This window comes from Coffea arabica, chromosome 10c, assembly GCF_036785885.1.
Source record: "Coffea arabica cultivar ET-39 chromosome 10c, Coffea Arabica ET-39 HiFi, whole genome shotgun sequence".
Lineage (NCBI taxonomy): Eukaryota > Viridiplantae > Streptophyta > Magnoliopsida > Gentianales > Rubiaceae > Coffea > Coffea arabica.
In genome coordinates, this window is record NC_092329.1 from 3,618,806 (window position 1) to 3,631,639 (window position 12,834).

A 12,834-nucleotide genomic window follows, 5' to 3' on the forward strand; every position below is an offset into this window, starting at 1 on the left:
TATTTCACAATTTATTTAATCAACTTTTAAAATTTTAATTTCTTTTTGAATAATGATCAGTTCCATCTTTTTTCCACCAACTTCCTTTGCTTTTAATTTCTGTAATTACTGTGTTTTACCCCATTTATTCGAGTAAGCAAAATTGAATACATTGTTCATGAATATTTTTATCTGACATACATCACAACTCATCGTAAAGAAGCGCTATAATATTATTATTTCTTTTATTTCTATGTTCTTTTATTAAAAAAAAATACACTCGCGATGACTAGTTGGTTTTTGGTTTTGCTTCCTTCATTTCTTGGAGATGACTAGTTGCAGGATTCTTGTGTTAAATAATTTTTAGGCGTCTAAGGAAAAAATTGAAAGAAGCCCCCTAACCCCTGTTTGTATTAAAGGCCAATAAATCAAATCAAATCAAATCATGACTCATGATGCGTGAGATACAGACACGACGACGCATCACAACAAAAATAGCCACCCAGGCGCTCTCGAGTCTTGACTCACGGCCGGTATCTGAAATTACAAGTATATCCTTCATGTTTATCAGTTCAACCAAAAATTCCTTCACGCTTCTCCTCCTCCAACTCAACTGTACATGTATCTTTCAACTCTCCCCCACCCACCTGAAATTCAACTCCAGTGACAATTCCTCTACTCCTAATAATCCTACAGCTTTACAGCCACACACAAATATTTCTTGTTATTGCTTTCTAGGTTGACTTGTGTTGTTGAGTTCTTTGGTCGATAGTTGAAGAAGCACAAGAATGAGTTTCAGAGAAGAGAGTGACGATGGAAGAGGGGATATTAGGAAGCCATTTTTGCATACTGGGAGTTGGTACAGAATGGGTTCTCGCCAGTCTAGCATGATGGGGTCATCTCAGGCTATTAGGGACAGCTCAATTTCTGTTGTAGCTTGTGTCTTGATCGTTGCTTTGGGGCCTATCCAGTTCGGTTTCACTGTATTACTACTTTACTTACCATTTACCTTTCTCTACTTGTTTCAATCTGTCTTTCCTTTTATTGTTGTTGTACTTCTTTTTGCTGCCCAAGTGAAGAATCCTGTGGGTTGCCAACTGCGGATGTGGATTAGTACGTAACAATCTGATGTTAAGGAAACATAGATTAGAAAACGAAATGAGGTTTGATGAAAAGTTCAAATCTTGCACAAGGCTGGGGTTAACTTTTCTTTTGATTCGTTGGCATTGTTTTGTCCTATAATATTGTTTATCTGTCTGAATTACTTGCTTGACTAGTGAATGTTTATTACTATGATGAAGGCTGGTTATTCTTCGCCCACGCAAAATGCTATCACAAAGGATCTTGGCCTCACTGTGTCAGAGGTTAGAATGCGCAATACTTCTGCTGTGATACCATTTTGAGATTTTGAAAGAAATGTTACTGACTCCAACAATTTTGGGGGACAGTTCTCTCTTTTTGGTTCTTTATCGAATGTCGGAGCGATGGTTGGGGCAATATGTAGCGGTCAGATTGCGGATTACATTGGGCGAAAAGGGGTATAACTGTTGCTTTTGTAGCACTGTGTTGTTGTTTGTCGTGGTTGCTTTTGTTTCTTCTCTCTTCTTAGGAAGCGGAGGGAGGCAAGCTGCGCTTCGTTTCAGGAATAATCCTTATTTTCCTGTTAAATTGCAGTCTTTGATGATCGCTGCCATACCCAATATCATTGGTTGGCTTGCCATTTCATTTGCAAGGGTAAATCTTTCTTGTTTTTCTGGGTTTGCAACGACATTTGATTTCTTTGCTGATCCTGGAAGTTAAGTTAATCCTTTTTTATTTCTCTTACCATGTTTAGGATGCATCATTTTTGTATATGGGAAGGTTATTGGAAGGATTTGGCGTCGGAATAATCTCGTACACTGTAAAGACTGCACTTTTCAGCTTTAGCTCCTAATCTAAGCTGTCAGAAACTGAACCAGTCTTCACGCATATCTTGTTTCTTTTTTAGGTGCCTGTATACATCGCAGAGATAGCCCCTCAGAACATGAGAGGGGGATTGGGATCGGTGAACCAGGTTGGCTAAGTTTATCAAGGTCCTCTTAAACTATAGGTCTTGCGTGCACGGAGATGCTGTTGAGATAAATTAAGCCCTGTTGTTTTTGTCGATATAGCTTGCTGTCACAATTGGTATTATGCTGGCTTATCTGCTGGGACTTTTTTGCAGTTGGAGAGTGCTTGCTGTTCTGGGTAATCCTCTTGAGATCTTTTCATTGCTATATCAATTTATGCATATCCTTCCCGTGTGTTGCAGTTTTTACAGTTTACTGTTTTGGACATGAAAGCGTGTAACACTTTATCTTTTTATTCACCAGGACAAAGATATGTTGATTTTGTTGTACATTTTTACCTAATAATGCTCATTTTAACTTATCTGTTAGGCACTAATAACAGAAGGTGGCTAGAAGAGAAAGAAAACATATTTTCCAGAGAAACACCAGTTCTAAAATCTTTGACAGACTGCTAGCATTTATTATTAAATTGCAACACAGAAACTAAGGCAATTCCTGCATACCTCCTCCTTTGTGAGATGACTGGTTAGCCAGAATTGAATGCTGAGAAAAAGTGATTGTACTTATGGTTGTGAGAGACCTTATAACATTCTGGGCAGCAATAGTGATTATAATAAGGTGCTCAAAGCTGATTTGCTTTATAAGAATGCTCCTATATATTTGAAGTTAAATCTCACCATGCATAAATCAACCAACAGATAATCTAGCTGTTGTCAGAAAGAACATGTTGTAAATTTGTGTAGTTAGAAACAAGAATTGGCCAATGACTACTGAAATCGGGGAATTCATTTCGGAAATTCGTTGTACTTCTATCGTGCTTTATTTAGTTTCTGATCTAGACAGATTATCTAGCTATCAAATGCAGTCAATTTGTGTTGTGATCTCTCTTTGGTTTTCACTCTCTGTATGTATATAGTGTTCCTAAAAGGGCTAGGGTGGTTTGTGTGCAAGTATTGATCAAGGAAAAAAAATTTAACGGGATGCTTTAGAATTCATAGAATGCATTGACCTTTTGCATGAGATGCACTGACAAGTGGCCATTTTCATGCGAATTAGCAAAACTATTCTCCACCTTTAACATCCGTTGTTGCTGTTGTCACTTTGGCAGTCCCTCAGGCAACTTACTGTTATTGTCTTTCAACAGGAATATTGCCTTGTCTAATATTGATACCTGGCCTATTTTTCATCCCGGAGTCCCCTCGATGGTTGGTGAGCATCATGGAATTACTTCTTCCCCCCTGATTTCTTGTTAAATGCACCACTAAAGCGATTAATGCAGAATTTGCACTACACAGGCAAAGATGGGAATGACTGATGATTTTGAAGTTTCTTTGCAAGTTCTTCGGGGTTTTGATGCAGATATTTCCCTTGAAGTAAATGAAATCAAGGTAAAATTTCGTGAATTATTCTTAAACTGGTGCTATGTTGCAATTTTTGTTTTAAGGGAGGGAAAAGGAGACAAACTGTTGTTAGGGGCAGCAGGGACCATGAGTATTTTTCATAAGTCCTATGTTGAAATCAGCATTAGTATTAGAATCTGTTGAAGGTAGTATTCTGAAGTTACTTTCTTTGTTATGCACATTATTAGTGTCTTTTGAGTAGTAGTTTTCCCCCTAATTTTTTTCAATTATTTGTAGCGATCTGTAGCATCAACAAGCAGAAGAACAACTATTCGTTTTGGCGATTTCAAACAGAAGAGATACTGGTTCCCTCTAATGGTATTTTAATTTTTCTGCTGACTTTTTTTCAATTTTCTCTTGTTTAGGCTTTACTGTAGATTTGCTGAATGGGAACGTTGTGTATGATATAGTGAACTTGTCTTATCAATTTTCTCTTTCCTTTTATTCGTGGCAGGTGGGAATTGGATTACTGATGCTGCAACAGCTAACTGGGGTTAATGGTGTTCTGTTTTATACCACTAGCATATTTGAATCAGCTGGTACTTGGTTATTTCTTTTCCCCAAACACTTTATATCTTGTGATTGAGGAAAATGACAGCAACGTTGACCCTTAACTGGAACTGCTAATCCAACTTGAACACTGCACCACTAGTAACTGATGTAAAATTTTTGAAAACCTTGTTGATGAAAAAGATAAATGATGCAGCACTATTTATTAGCCAATTGAAACTCCTATACATTCATGGTGTTTGTCCCTTAGATATTGGTGCAAAACTTCCAGAAGAAGTGCTTTGCACAGGAATTGATTCTCATATTTCAGTTATTGGTTTAAATAAGTGACAATAATTTGCTTAATTATCAAATGAATTGCTTTAATTTTATGACGCTATGTGAACAGGAATTTCATCGAGTAATATTGCAACATTCGCAGTGGGTGCTATCCAGGTAAGCTATAATAATCTGTATCAGAAATATAATGTCACTTATTAATTAGATCTCTGATTCGAACTCTCGCCGTTCTTCTTTGGAACTGTAAGAAAAATTAGTTGTCACTTGAGATGTTCCTTATAAAGTCATCTTGGATTTTCTTTCCTTTTTTTTTTTTAAATCGCCTGACTCCTATATAAGCATTCAATAATGTGCTAAAAAGGAAATACGTACATTGGTTAGGTTGTTGCAACTGCTGTTGCTACATGGTTGGTGGACAAAACTGGGCGTCGGCTTCTACTGATCGTGAGTTGTGGAAAATAATTGTGTATATGCTCTCTAACTTGTTGCTTAACCTAACAAAAGGGAAATTTTTTTTGCAGATTTCCTCTTCTGGGATGACTATTAGTCTCCTACTGGTTGCTGTTTCATTCTTCATCAAGGTCGTTTTTCTTAGGAATTTTCTTGTGCCGTCATAAAGAAAACAAGAATATGTGCATGGTCTGATTCATGTAATCATGTATTCTTTACATAGTTTCATTCTTTTCTCCCTATCTAACCACTATTTCAGGATCATGCATCAGACGATTCTTCCATCTACAGTATATTCAGTATCCTACCTGTAGTTGGTGTTGTGGTATGCCTTCTAAATTTCAAACAAGTTTATAATGATTCTTCATCAATTTCTATCAAGATCAATCTTTGATTTGACCACCTTGCTCTTCCAGTTGATGATAATTTCTTTTTCTCTTGGACTCGGGCCCATACCGTGGCTCATAATGTCTGAGGTACTGCTGTTTTATTTTATTTCTCTCTCACTTTAGATGATGGTCATGGAAATCTATCTTCTAGTTTGATTGTACGTGAGATATTGTAGTGTAAATAACAAAGTGGTAGCTCTAGTTGGACTAAGGTGTCGTGTAATTTGCCTTTTTTCCCCCCTAAATCTTCTTTTCTGTCAGAATACAGTATCTTTTTACTGCACTTGACCTTCAGATCTCCGTTTGATGTCTACTGTTCTGAGCTGTACAGAAGAGACACCTTTGAGGGATTCCTTTGTTCTACCTTTCTTTCTGTCTTTTCTTCAGTTTTCTATTGGAGTGTGGAATAGATTTTCATTCCTGCATCTGAACTTCAGAGACCTGTGGTTCTCTTCCCTTTCATATGCTGTTAAGTCTCTCCTTCAAAGAGTTGTTCCTATTTCAAAAACTGGCCAAGAGGCTGTGTTTTGCTACCTTGGGTAGCTTTGCCAGAGTCAGATGTCAGCTTCAGGGTTGCCTACTCATATCCTATTTTACTTCTTTTAGATGGATGCTCATCTACAGCTCTGAAACAAGAGAGTAACACTGAGCTGCGTATAGTTGGTGGCAGAAACATTATCCTGTGAAAAGCTTAGCCTGAAAAGAGCTCTTTGTATCAATTGGGTTTTGAGATGGGGCATCTATTTTGTTTCCTTGAAAATCCAAAGAGCAAGTAGAGAACATAAATTGGAAATACTTCTTGTTTTAGTGATTGACTTTTCAAGCACGAACCAAATTCTTAAGCAGGGAATTTATTCCTGTCATTTGTTTCTAGTTCCAAACAGAAGAAAATAGCAGAGGGTAGAAGCCTACAATCCTCAATACGTTACGACTTCTATCATTTTGAATCAGAGAGTTAACTTCAGAGAAATATATTATGCATGATCTATATGATTCTGCCACCAACACAATTCAGTCTCATAGTGCTCTCCTGGGGAAAGAATCCTAGGAAGGTGGAAAATTAGAACTTAGCGATTGAATGGGGGCCTCCTATTCAGTGTTTAGAATAGGTTGGCTGTCTTTTGAGAGTCTATGATGTACTTCAGCAGATCTCCCGTGTAAACTTCAGTCCTCTATCTTAATACAAGCTATTCCTTTGCTCCAAAAAAAGAAAGAAAAAGAAAAAACATGCACGCGCACAATTCAACCTCATGAAAACCGTCTGACTGATTTTCTTCTGAATAACATTGCAGATTCTTCCCGTCAAAATCAAAGGCCTTGCTGGAAGTGTAGCTACGCTAGGTAATTGGTTGGTTGGCTGGGCTATTACAATGACTACCCCTTTGCTGTTGTCTTGGAGTGATGGAGGTTAGTATTGTTCGCTCTATATGCGTGCATCTCTACGTATTCATATATGCTCATTCTCGGTACATGGTTGCATCCGAAAAAAAAAAAGCAGAAATTCGATCAGGGTTTATGAAAAACGCATTATATGTAATAATTTACGGTGAGTCCACACATGGTAAAGGTTGCACACGGCCAATATGGTAAACTATGCAGATAGTGAACGACATATTGCACTATTACTGATGCAAGATTGCTTATGTGACCGCATTAGGACAGAAATTGGTAATCAAGTGTGTCGTCTATGGTTATTTGAGTGAAACCCTGTGGAGTTTTCGACATAGTATCGTGATGAATCATTGTAACCTTCGTCCTTTAAATCTTTCTTGCTTATCCTCAGGAACTTTCACCTTTTTCACGATCATGTGCGCCTTCACGCTGGTGTTCGTGGCGCTCTGGGTTCCTGAGACAAAAGGAAAAACGCTAGAGGAGATACAGTTTTCATTCAGATGACAGCATTTCTTCTACCACTTTTTCCTCCTCCTCCTCCTCCTTTTTTGCTAAAATTTTTCCCTCTTTCCTCATTTCTTTTTGTTGTTGTTGTTGTTGTTGTCTTCTTATCCATATGGGGCGGTTCTTATGTTGTGTAATATGCCCTCTTTATAGTGTCAAATTTAGATCTACAGCAGTCACAAATAATGCTTGGCAAATTGCTTCTTCAAATTCATTGCTACTGCGGTGAGTCCTTTTTGCACATTGACTGGTTGCATTGTCATTTAGATGCTTGTACCTTCTCCAAAGGCATGCGTAGCCATTATTATCCTTTTGAGCCTCGAAACATCAGAACTTTCCGGCAGTGAGAATTTTCTTTTTAATATCTCTAAAACGTGGAAATAATTTGCCTTGGCTATCTCTCTGTGAAAGCTAAATTTGAAGAAATATATAGTTGTGTACATGGTCCATGTCTTTATTATAAGAAGCGATGTGCCATATTCATTTATAAGAAATATGATTATTGTAGCTGATTATAAATTATGATTTCGAAATAATTAGTTTTTTTTTTCCATATTTCTATTTGCCTTTGCATTAACATTATAGAATTTTTAATTGTCGAAAAAGTTGAAATTCGTGCTGTATTAAAAAGCGATTTTTGCTGATTCTCATTATTCTCTATAATTACTTTCCATAATCAAGCTTATGTAAAATCTAAAACAAGCAGAAACAAGGCCATAAAGTGGAAATGAGAAAGAGGGGAGAAAAAAAAATTAATCATTTCTGTCAAATTATTTTGGCACGGCCATTTTAAGCAATTATACGAGTACGGAAATCTCTGGCTGGGTAAGGATTTGTTTATACGTCGCAAAAATTTGGTTTGTTGCAAGACCTTTTCTTTGTTGTTTTTTTTTTTTTTGGGTACTTAAGAGGGATTGGTTTCTCATAGCATATTTAGTTGAATTGTAGCCTCATCTCTCTTAATAATATTGTAAGATATTTAATGCTTGCAAGCTTCAATACTCCACCGGATACTTGCAAGCTATCATCCAAGAATAAAAAGTCTTCAACCCTCCACCAGATACTTAAGAGGGATTGGTTTTCCTTAGTATATTTACTTGAACTGTAGCCTCATCTCTTTTAATAATTTTGGAAAAAATAATAATATGCTTGCAGGTGTCAACTCTCCACAGGATACTTGCAACCTATCAATATAATATCATCCAAGAATAAGTTCTCTAAAAGAAAAATGCCATTGACTTGAACTCGTATTTTGTCATTCTTTTATGTAATTAGAGAACAATAAAATGAAGAATAGGGTAATACCTACAGAAAGGAGAGAGAGACTAAAAGATGGAAAAATTACAAGGATAATACTTCAAAGTCAACTACTCTGAGTTTTTTTTTTTTTTTTTTTATCGATACGATAAACCTACAATTATTCTATATTACGGAAAGGAGAGGGGAAGACCTGAAGAAGTCGAGGGAAAACCGGAGAGGACTCGCGTTCGTCTGGAACCACTTGAAGTAACTTGCCATATTTTGTGGCCAATGATACCCTGCCTCCCACCCCACCAACTTTGGTGGTGGCTTAGCTCAGTCGTTCACAACTCTGAGTTGTCATATCATCCAGAACTGAAGATTTGGACAGGCATTCAAGAGGAATTGGAAAAAAAAAAAGGAAAGATATTTTTGGTTTCCTAATCTTTTTTTTTACCTTTTTGGTAAAAAGTTTCCTAATCTACTGGTAATTGCTCCAAAAAGGTTTACTTATAGTTGGTAATTAGAGTAGTTTCTAATTGACAAATTACAAGTCTCCTCAGGAAAAATAAATATCAAGACGAAATATTAACAAATCTGAACGAGTAGGTATCCCTCTTAGTACGGTGCTAATAATATGCTTCGATTGTGTTTGGATTTCATTTTCAAGCAAGGTCTTCGTTTTCGTCCTTGAATAAAATACATTCTGCTACTATTAATTGCAATCCTTTCTCTTTTTTTCAGAAAAAAAAAAAAATCAATACTACTATTACAATCCTTTCTAGTTAACAGAAAAGTCTATTTTTTAATGCACAATAAAATTCAATGCTCATGTCATTGATTTGCGCTTGAGGGAGAAAGAGAGAGACGTTTTAAAAGCAGGATGAGCCTCATGCCAGTCAAACACAAACACCTGAATTGTTGTGAAGTCATACTTCATCATCACAACTCTGAATTGTCCTCTCTTCTTATGGAGCGGAGCATCGCAAGAACTTTACTTTTAGTTTCATGGTCAAGCAAGGTGACAAATGTTGTACGGCATCTCAATCTCAATCTCAATGGAAAGAATTTGGATTGAAACTAGTAAATTTAGATCCACACCTTTCAAATTTACTTATGTCTAAAACTAGACCAAAATCCTAATAGATTTGAAGGAAATTAGTCACTCCTCCTACCCGCGCAGCGGGCATACCTAATAAGTATTCAATATACGGTCTGGGGTATTCGTTAAAATGTATTTCAAGTGTTAGAATTTTAGAAATATAAGATTAATTAGAAAAAATATATAAATATAGGGGGTAACTAGGAAAAGTGTATAGATGTAAAAGAAAGTAGTAATTGTTAGTACATGTATGTATACATGGTAAGTTCGGTGAGACGCAAGTTGTGTTAATAAGCGATCATAACACACCCGATAGAAAAACTCTTGAATATAGAAAAACTCTTGAATATATGCATGTTTAATTTGTAAACATCAAAATAAGGTGATAGTAGATGGAATTCAAATATAATAAAATGAGTTGCATCCAACCACAAATTACAAATAACAAATATTACATTCAAGAATTTTGCATGTGCATGGGACAGTAGATGGAATTCAAATATAATAAAATAAATTGCATCCAACCACATTTAAATTACAAACAGTAACAAAAATTACATTCAAGAATTTTGCGCGTATACATGTGCATGTGCAGGCGGTAGGACTCGTCAAACAGAACCATCGAACCCGATCGTCAAATTCAGCATTGTGGCTTAAAAAGACGGCTATTACCATCGGAGGTAGCAAAGTTGGAAACGACGCTGATCTTTCCAGCTTTGTCCACAGGCTGTTTCCAGAACATGCCTGATTCCTTTCCCTCAATCAATCAAAATTCATGTGGTCCACAAAAATTGGCATTTCCTATTTGGAAAGTGCAAGGAACGTTAACGATAAAGCTCCTAGCATTTGAGCATTTCACCACCACTGGTGATCATCCAAAGGAATAGCAACCAACCATTAACGACAGCATTCCACAATCTGGGATGTCCAATATTTTTGAAAAAGTCTGCGGCAAGTTGTTGCGCAAAATGAACTCATCTGGCTTAGCAGCAGCAATAATCTGCATCGACCGTGCAAATTTCTTTTGGCAATTATATAATGATGGAGTATTGCTGTATGAAGGCTACTTAGGCAATATTGCGTTGAAAATGAACCAAAAGTTTCTAATTTACTGCTTCATGGCGACTTTAAACTTGGCAAAGAAGCTGAATACCGAAGGTTGCATGACGCATCAAGAGCCCAAAATTATATTAATCACAAACATGCATGGATGGAAGGGAAGAAGAAGGATTTAAATAATAATAATAATAATAATAATAAAAAAAAAGAACCAGCAGTAAATTATAGTACAACCCGACTAGCAAAGCAATTCAGGCGTCAACGGTACTACTACTATTGATTGATTCAACCAAAAATAAAAGCGGACGCAGGCCAGAAACTGCCCTATCATATTCAGCGCTCAGACCAAGAAATCACACGAGGAACAAAACGAACAAAAATTAAAGACCAACAACTGGCTCTGGTTGGCATGGCAGTACTCTGAATTTGCTAACATCTACTGATTTCTTCCGCTGCTATTGAACAACTTTGACGGGGTACCTGTCGATGCAATCCTCCCAGGGACCATTTGGAGCCGGCTTTACATGCCTGAGTGCCTGCCACACCGCACTGTTACACTTGAACCCACTCCCAAATGCAATCTGCCAAATTCGTTGGCCCCTGCGTATTCTTCCCTTGGCCTCGGTGTATGCGAGCTCATACCAAATGGAGCTCGATGAAGTGTTCCCAAACCTGTGGAGAGTCATTCTGGATGCCTCCACGTGTTCTGGTAGCAACTGCAGATTCTTCTCCAGCTCATCAATCACAGCCCTTCCCCCAGCATGTATGCAGAAATGATCAAATGCCAGCTTGAAATCAGGGATGTAAGGCTTGATATTCTTCTGGAACAACTTCTTAAGCACCAAAGTGGCGAAAAACAGAAGCTGCTCGCTGATTGGCAGCACGAGAGGACCCAAAGTGGTAATATTGGTCTTAAGAGCCCCGCCAGCAATAGCCATGAGATCTTTGGACAAAGTAACCCCCGTCTTCCCAGCATCATCCTGCTCCTGATAAACACAACGGAAGGCCTTATCATCCGAACCCCGATGAGTCCTCACAACATGGACGAGCCTATACTTGGCCCTCCTCCTATCTACAGACTTGTTAGACAACAATACCGCGGCACCCCCAACCCGGAACAAACAGTTAGGTATCAACATAGCCTTCTTATTACCAAAATACCAATTCTGCGTAATATTCTCTGTACTTACTACCACAGCATACGTATTCCTATGCACTTGCAGCAAATCCTTAGCAAGGTCAACCGCGATAACTCCAGCACTGCACCCCATCCCACCCAAATTAAAGCTCCTAATATTACCCCTCAACTTGTACTTATTCACAATCATAGCCGAAAGCGAAGGCGTGGGATTAAACAAGCTGCAGTTGACAACAAGAATTCCTATGTCCTTGGCCTTAACATTAGTATTGGCAAACAAATTATCCACTGCCCCAAACATCACTTGCTCAGCTTCCTCCCTGGCAGCCTGCATAGACGGGCGGGGAGGAACGAAATGCATAGCTTCAGGGACATAAGTCTCATCCCCCAGCCCAGAACGCTCCAAGATCTTCCTCTGAAACTGGAGGGATGATTCATCAAAATCCCCAGTAAGCCTGGAATGCTCCATAAAACTCTCAAATGGAGCTTTAAGCTCATCGGGAGCTCGATAACAAAAATAATCGACCAAGTAAACCGGCCTTGGCCGGGTCATTATATAAACCGTTGACCCGAAAACCAAAATGGCCGAACAAGTGATTACAAAAACCAGATTATACTGCAAATGAAGCCATAATTGGCGAATATCATCTGGGTTCATTTGGGAAGCTTCAATTAATATGATAATCATCACGGGAACCAGACAAAGTGTCAACAAGTGAGAGATCAAGTAGTGGTAGCCCAATTTAACGTACTTCAGATTAACGCTTTGCAAGAAATCGGGTAGTCTCCTGCTTTGCTGGATCTGAACTCCCACCCTGGCACTGGTTCTGGCGGTTGGGTTGGTGTCGGCCGGAGCATTGCCGCCTGCTTCCATTGGCGGTGGGATTTTGACGGCCACTCCAAAGCTGGGACTACAAGAAGAATCAGTTGACCGAAAAAAAAAAATTATGGAGTGGTGATTTTGATGATTCCCTTTGGGAAAGATAAAGATGGTTATGGGAGGGAGGGAGGGGAGGGCAGAATGGGCAGAGCAGATGAATCGAGGATATGAATTGCTACAGTAGTACGTCGGATATATCCAAATCCAACAAAGCTTTCTGAGACCACGAGAAGAGCTTTGAAGGTGTTCGACTTATTGTAAATCTGAAGGAAAAAAAAAAAAGAGGGCTGCTGCTCTATCCTTCCTGCTTGGTGTAGCTGTGGGCCTGCCGCTGGATGCCGCTGACTCTGAGATTATACCGGTTCGGGTGTCCGAGTTGAGTTGGGTGGATACAGTAGTGGTCAAGCAAAATCGTTGAAAATATCTATCACATTTTCCACAATTTTGATACGGTTTGTCTAATGT

General features: G+C 38.3%; 2 protein-coding genes across 2 annotated transcripts; one reads left to right on the plus strand and one right to left on the minus strand.

Annotated features, from left to right (window-relative positions):
• Positions 1 to 632: 632 nt before the first annotated feature.
• On the plus strand, positions 633 to 7,194 carry LOC113714738 (sugar transporter ERD6-like 6). Its single transcript, XM_027238777.2, has 18 exons — positions 633 to 962; positions 1,281 to 1,343; positions 1,428 to 1,517; positions 1,654 to 1,713; positions 1,814 to 1,879; positions 1,967 to 2,032; positions 2,130 to 2,205; positions 3,172 to 3,236; positions 3,323 to 3,415; positions 3,665 to 3,745; positions 3,882 to 3,966; positions 4,326 to 4,372; positions 4,598 to 4,660; positions 4,738 to 4,797; positions 4,926 to 4,991; positions 5,083 to 5,142; positions 6,348 to 6,462; positions 6,839 to 7,194. Exons 1-18 carry the CDS (start codon positions 768 to 770, stop codon positions 6,949 to 6,951), a joined length of 1,464 nt encoding a protein of 487 aa, XP_027094578.1. The 5' UTR covers positions 633 to 767; the 3' UTR covers positions 6,952 to 7,194.
• Positions 7,195 to 10,522: 3,328 nt separating this feature from the next.
• On the minus strand, positions 10,523 to 12,612 carry LOC113714401 (3-ketoacyl-CoA synthase 4). The gene has a single exon (XM_027238215.2). It carries the CDS (start codon positions 12,361 to 12,363, stop codon positions 10,807 to 10,809), a length of 1,557 nt encoding a protein of 518 aa, XP_027094016.1. The 5' UTR covers positions 12,364 to 12,612; the 3' UTR covers positions 10,523 to 10,806.
• Between the last annotated feature and the right edge of the window lie 222 nt (positions 12,613 to 12,834).

Coding starts and splice junctions, on each gene's coding strand:
- LOC113714738 (XM_027238777.2), top strand. CDS start 768: ATGAGTTTCAGAGAAGAGAGTGACGATGGAAGAGGGGATATTAGGAAG. Junction 1,518..1,653: donor ATTACATTGGGCGAAAAGGG/GTATAACTGTTG, acceptor GTTAAATTGCAG/TCTTTGATGATCGCTGCCAT. Junction 6,463..6,838: donor GTTGTCTTGGAGTGATGGAG/GTTAGTATTGTT, acceptor GCTTATCCTCAG/GAACTTTCACCTTTTTCACG.
- LOC113714401 (XM_027238215.2), bottom strand. CDS start 12,363: ATGGAAGCAGGCGGCAATGCTCCGGCCGACACCAACCCAACCGCCAGA.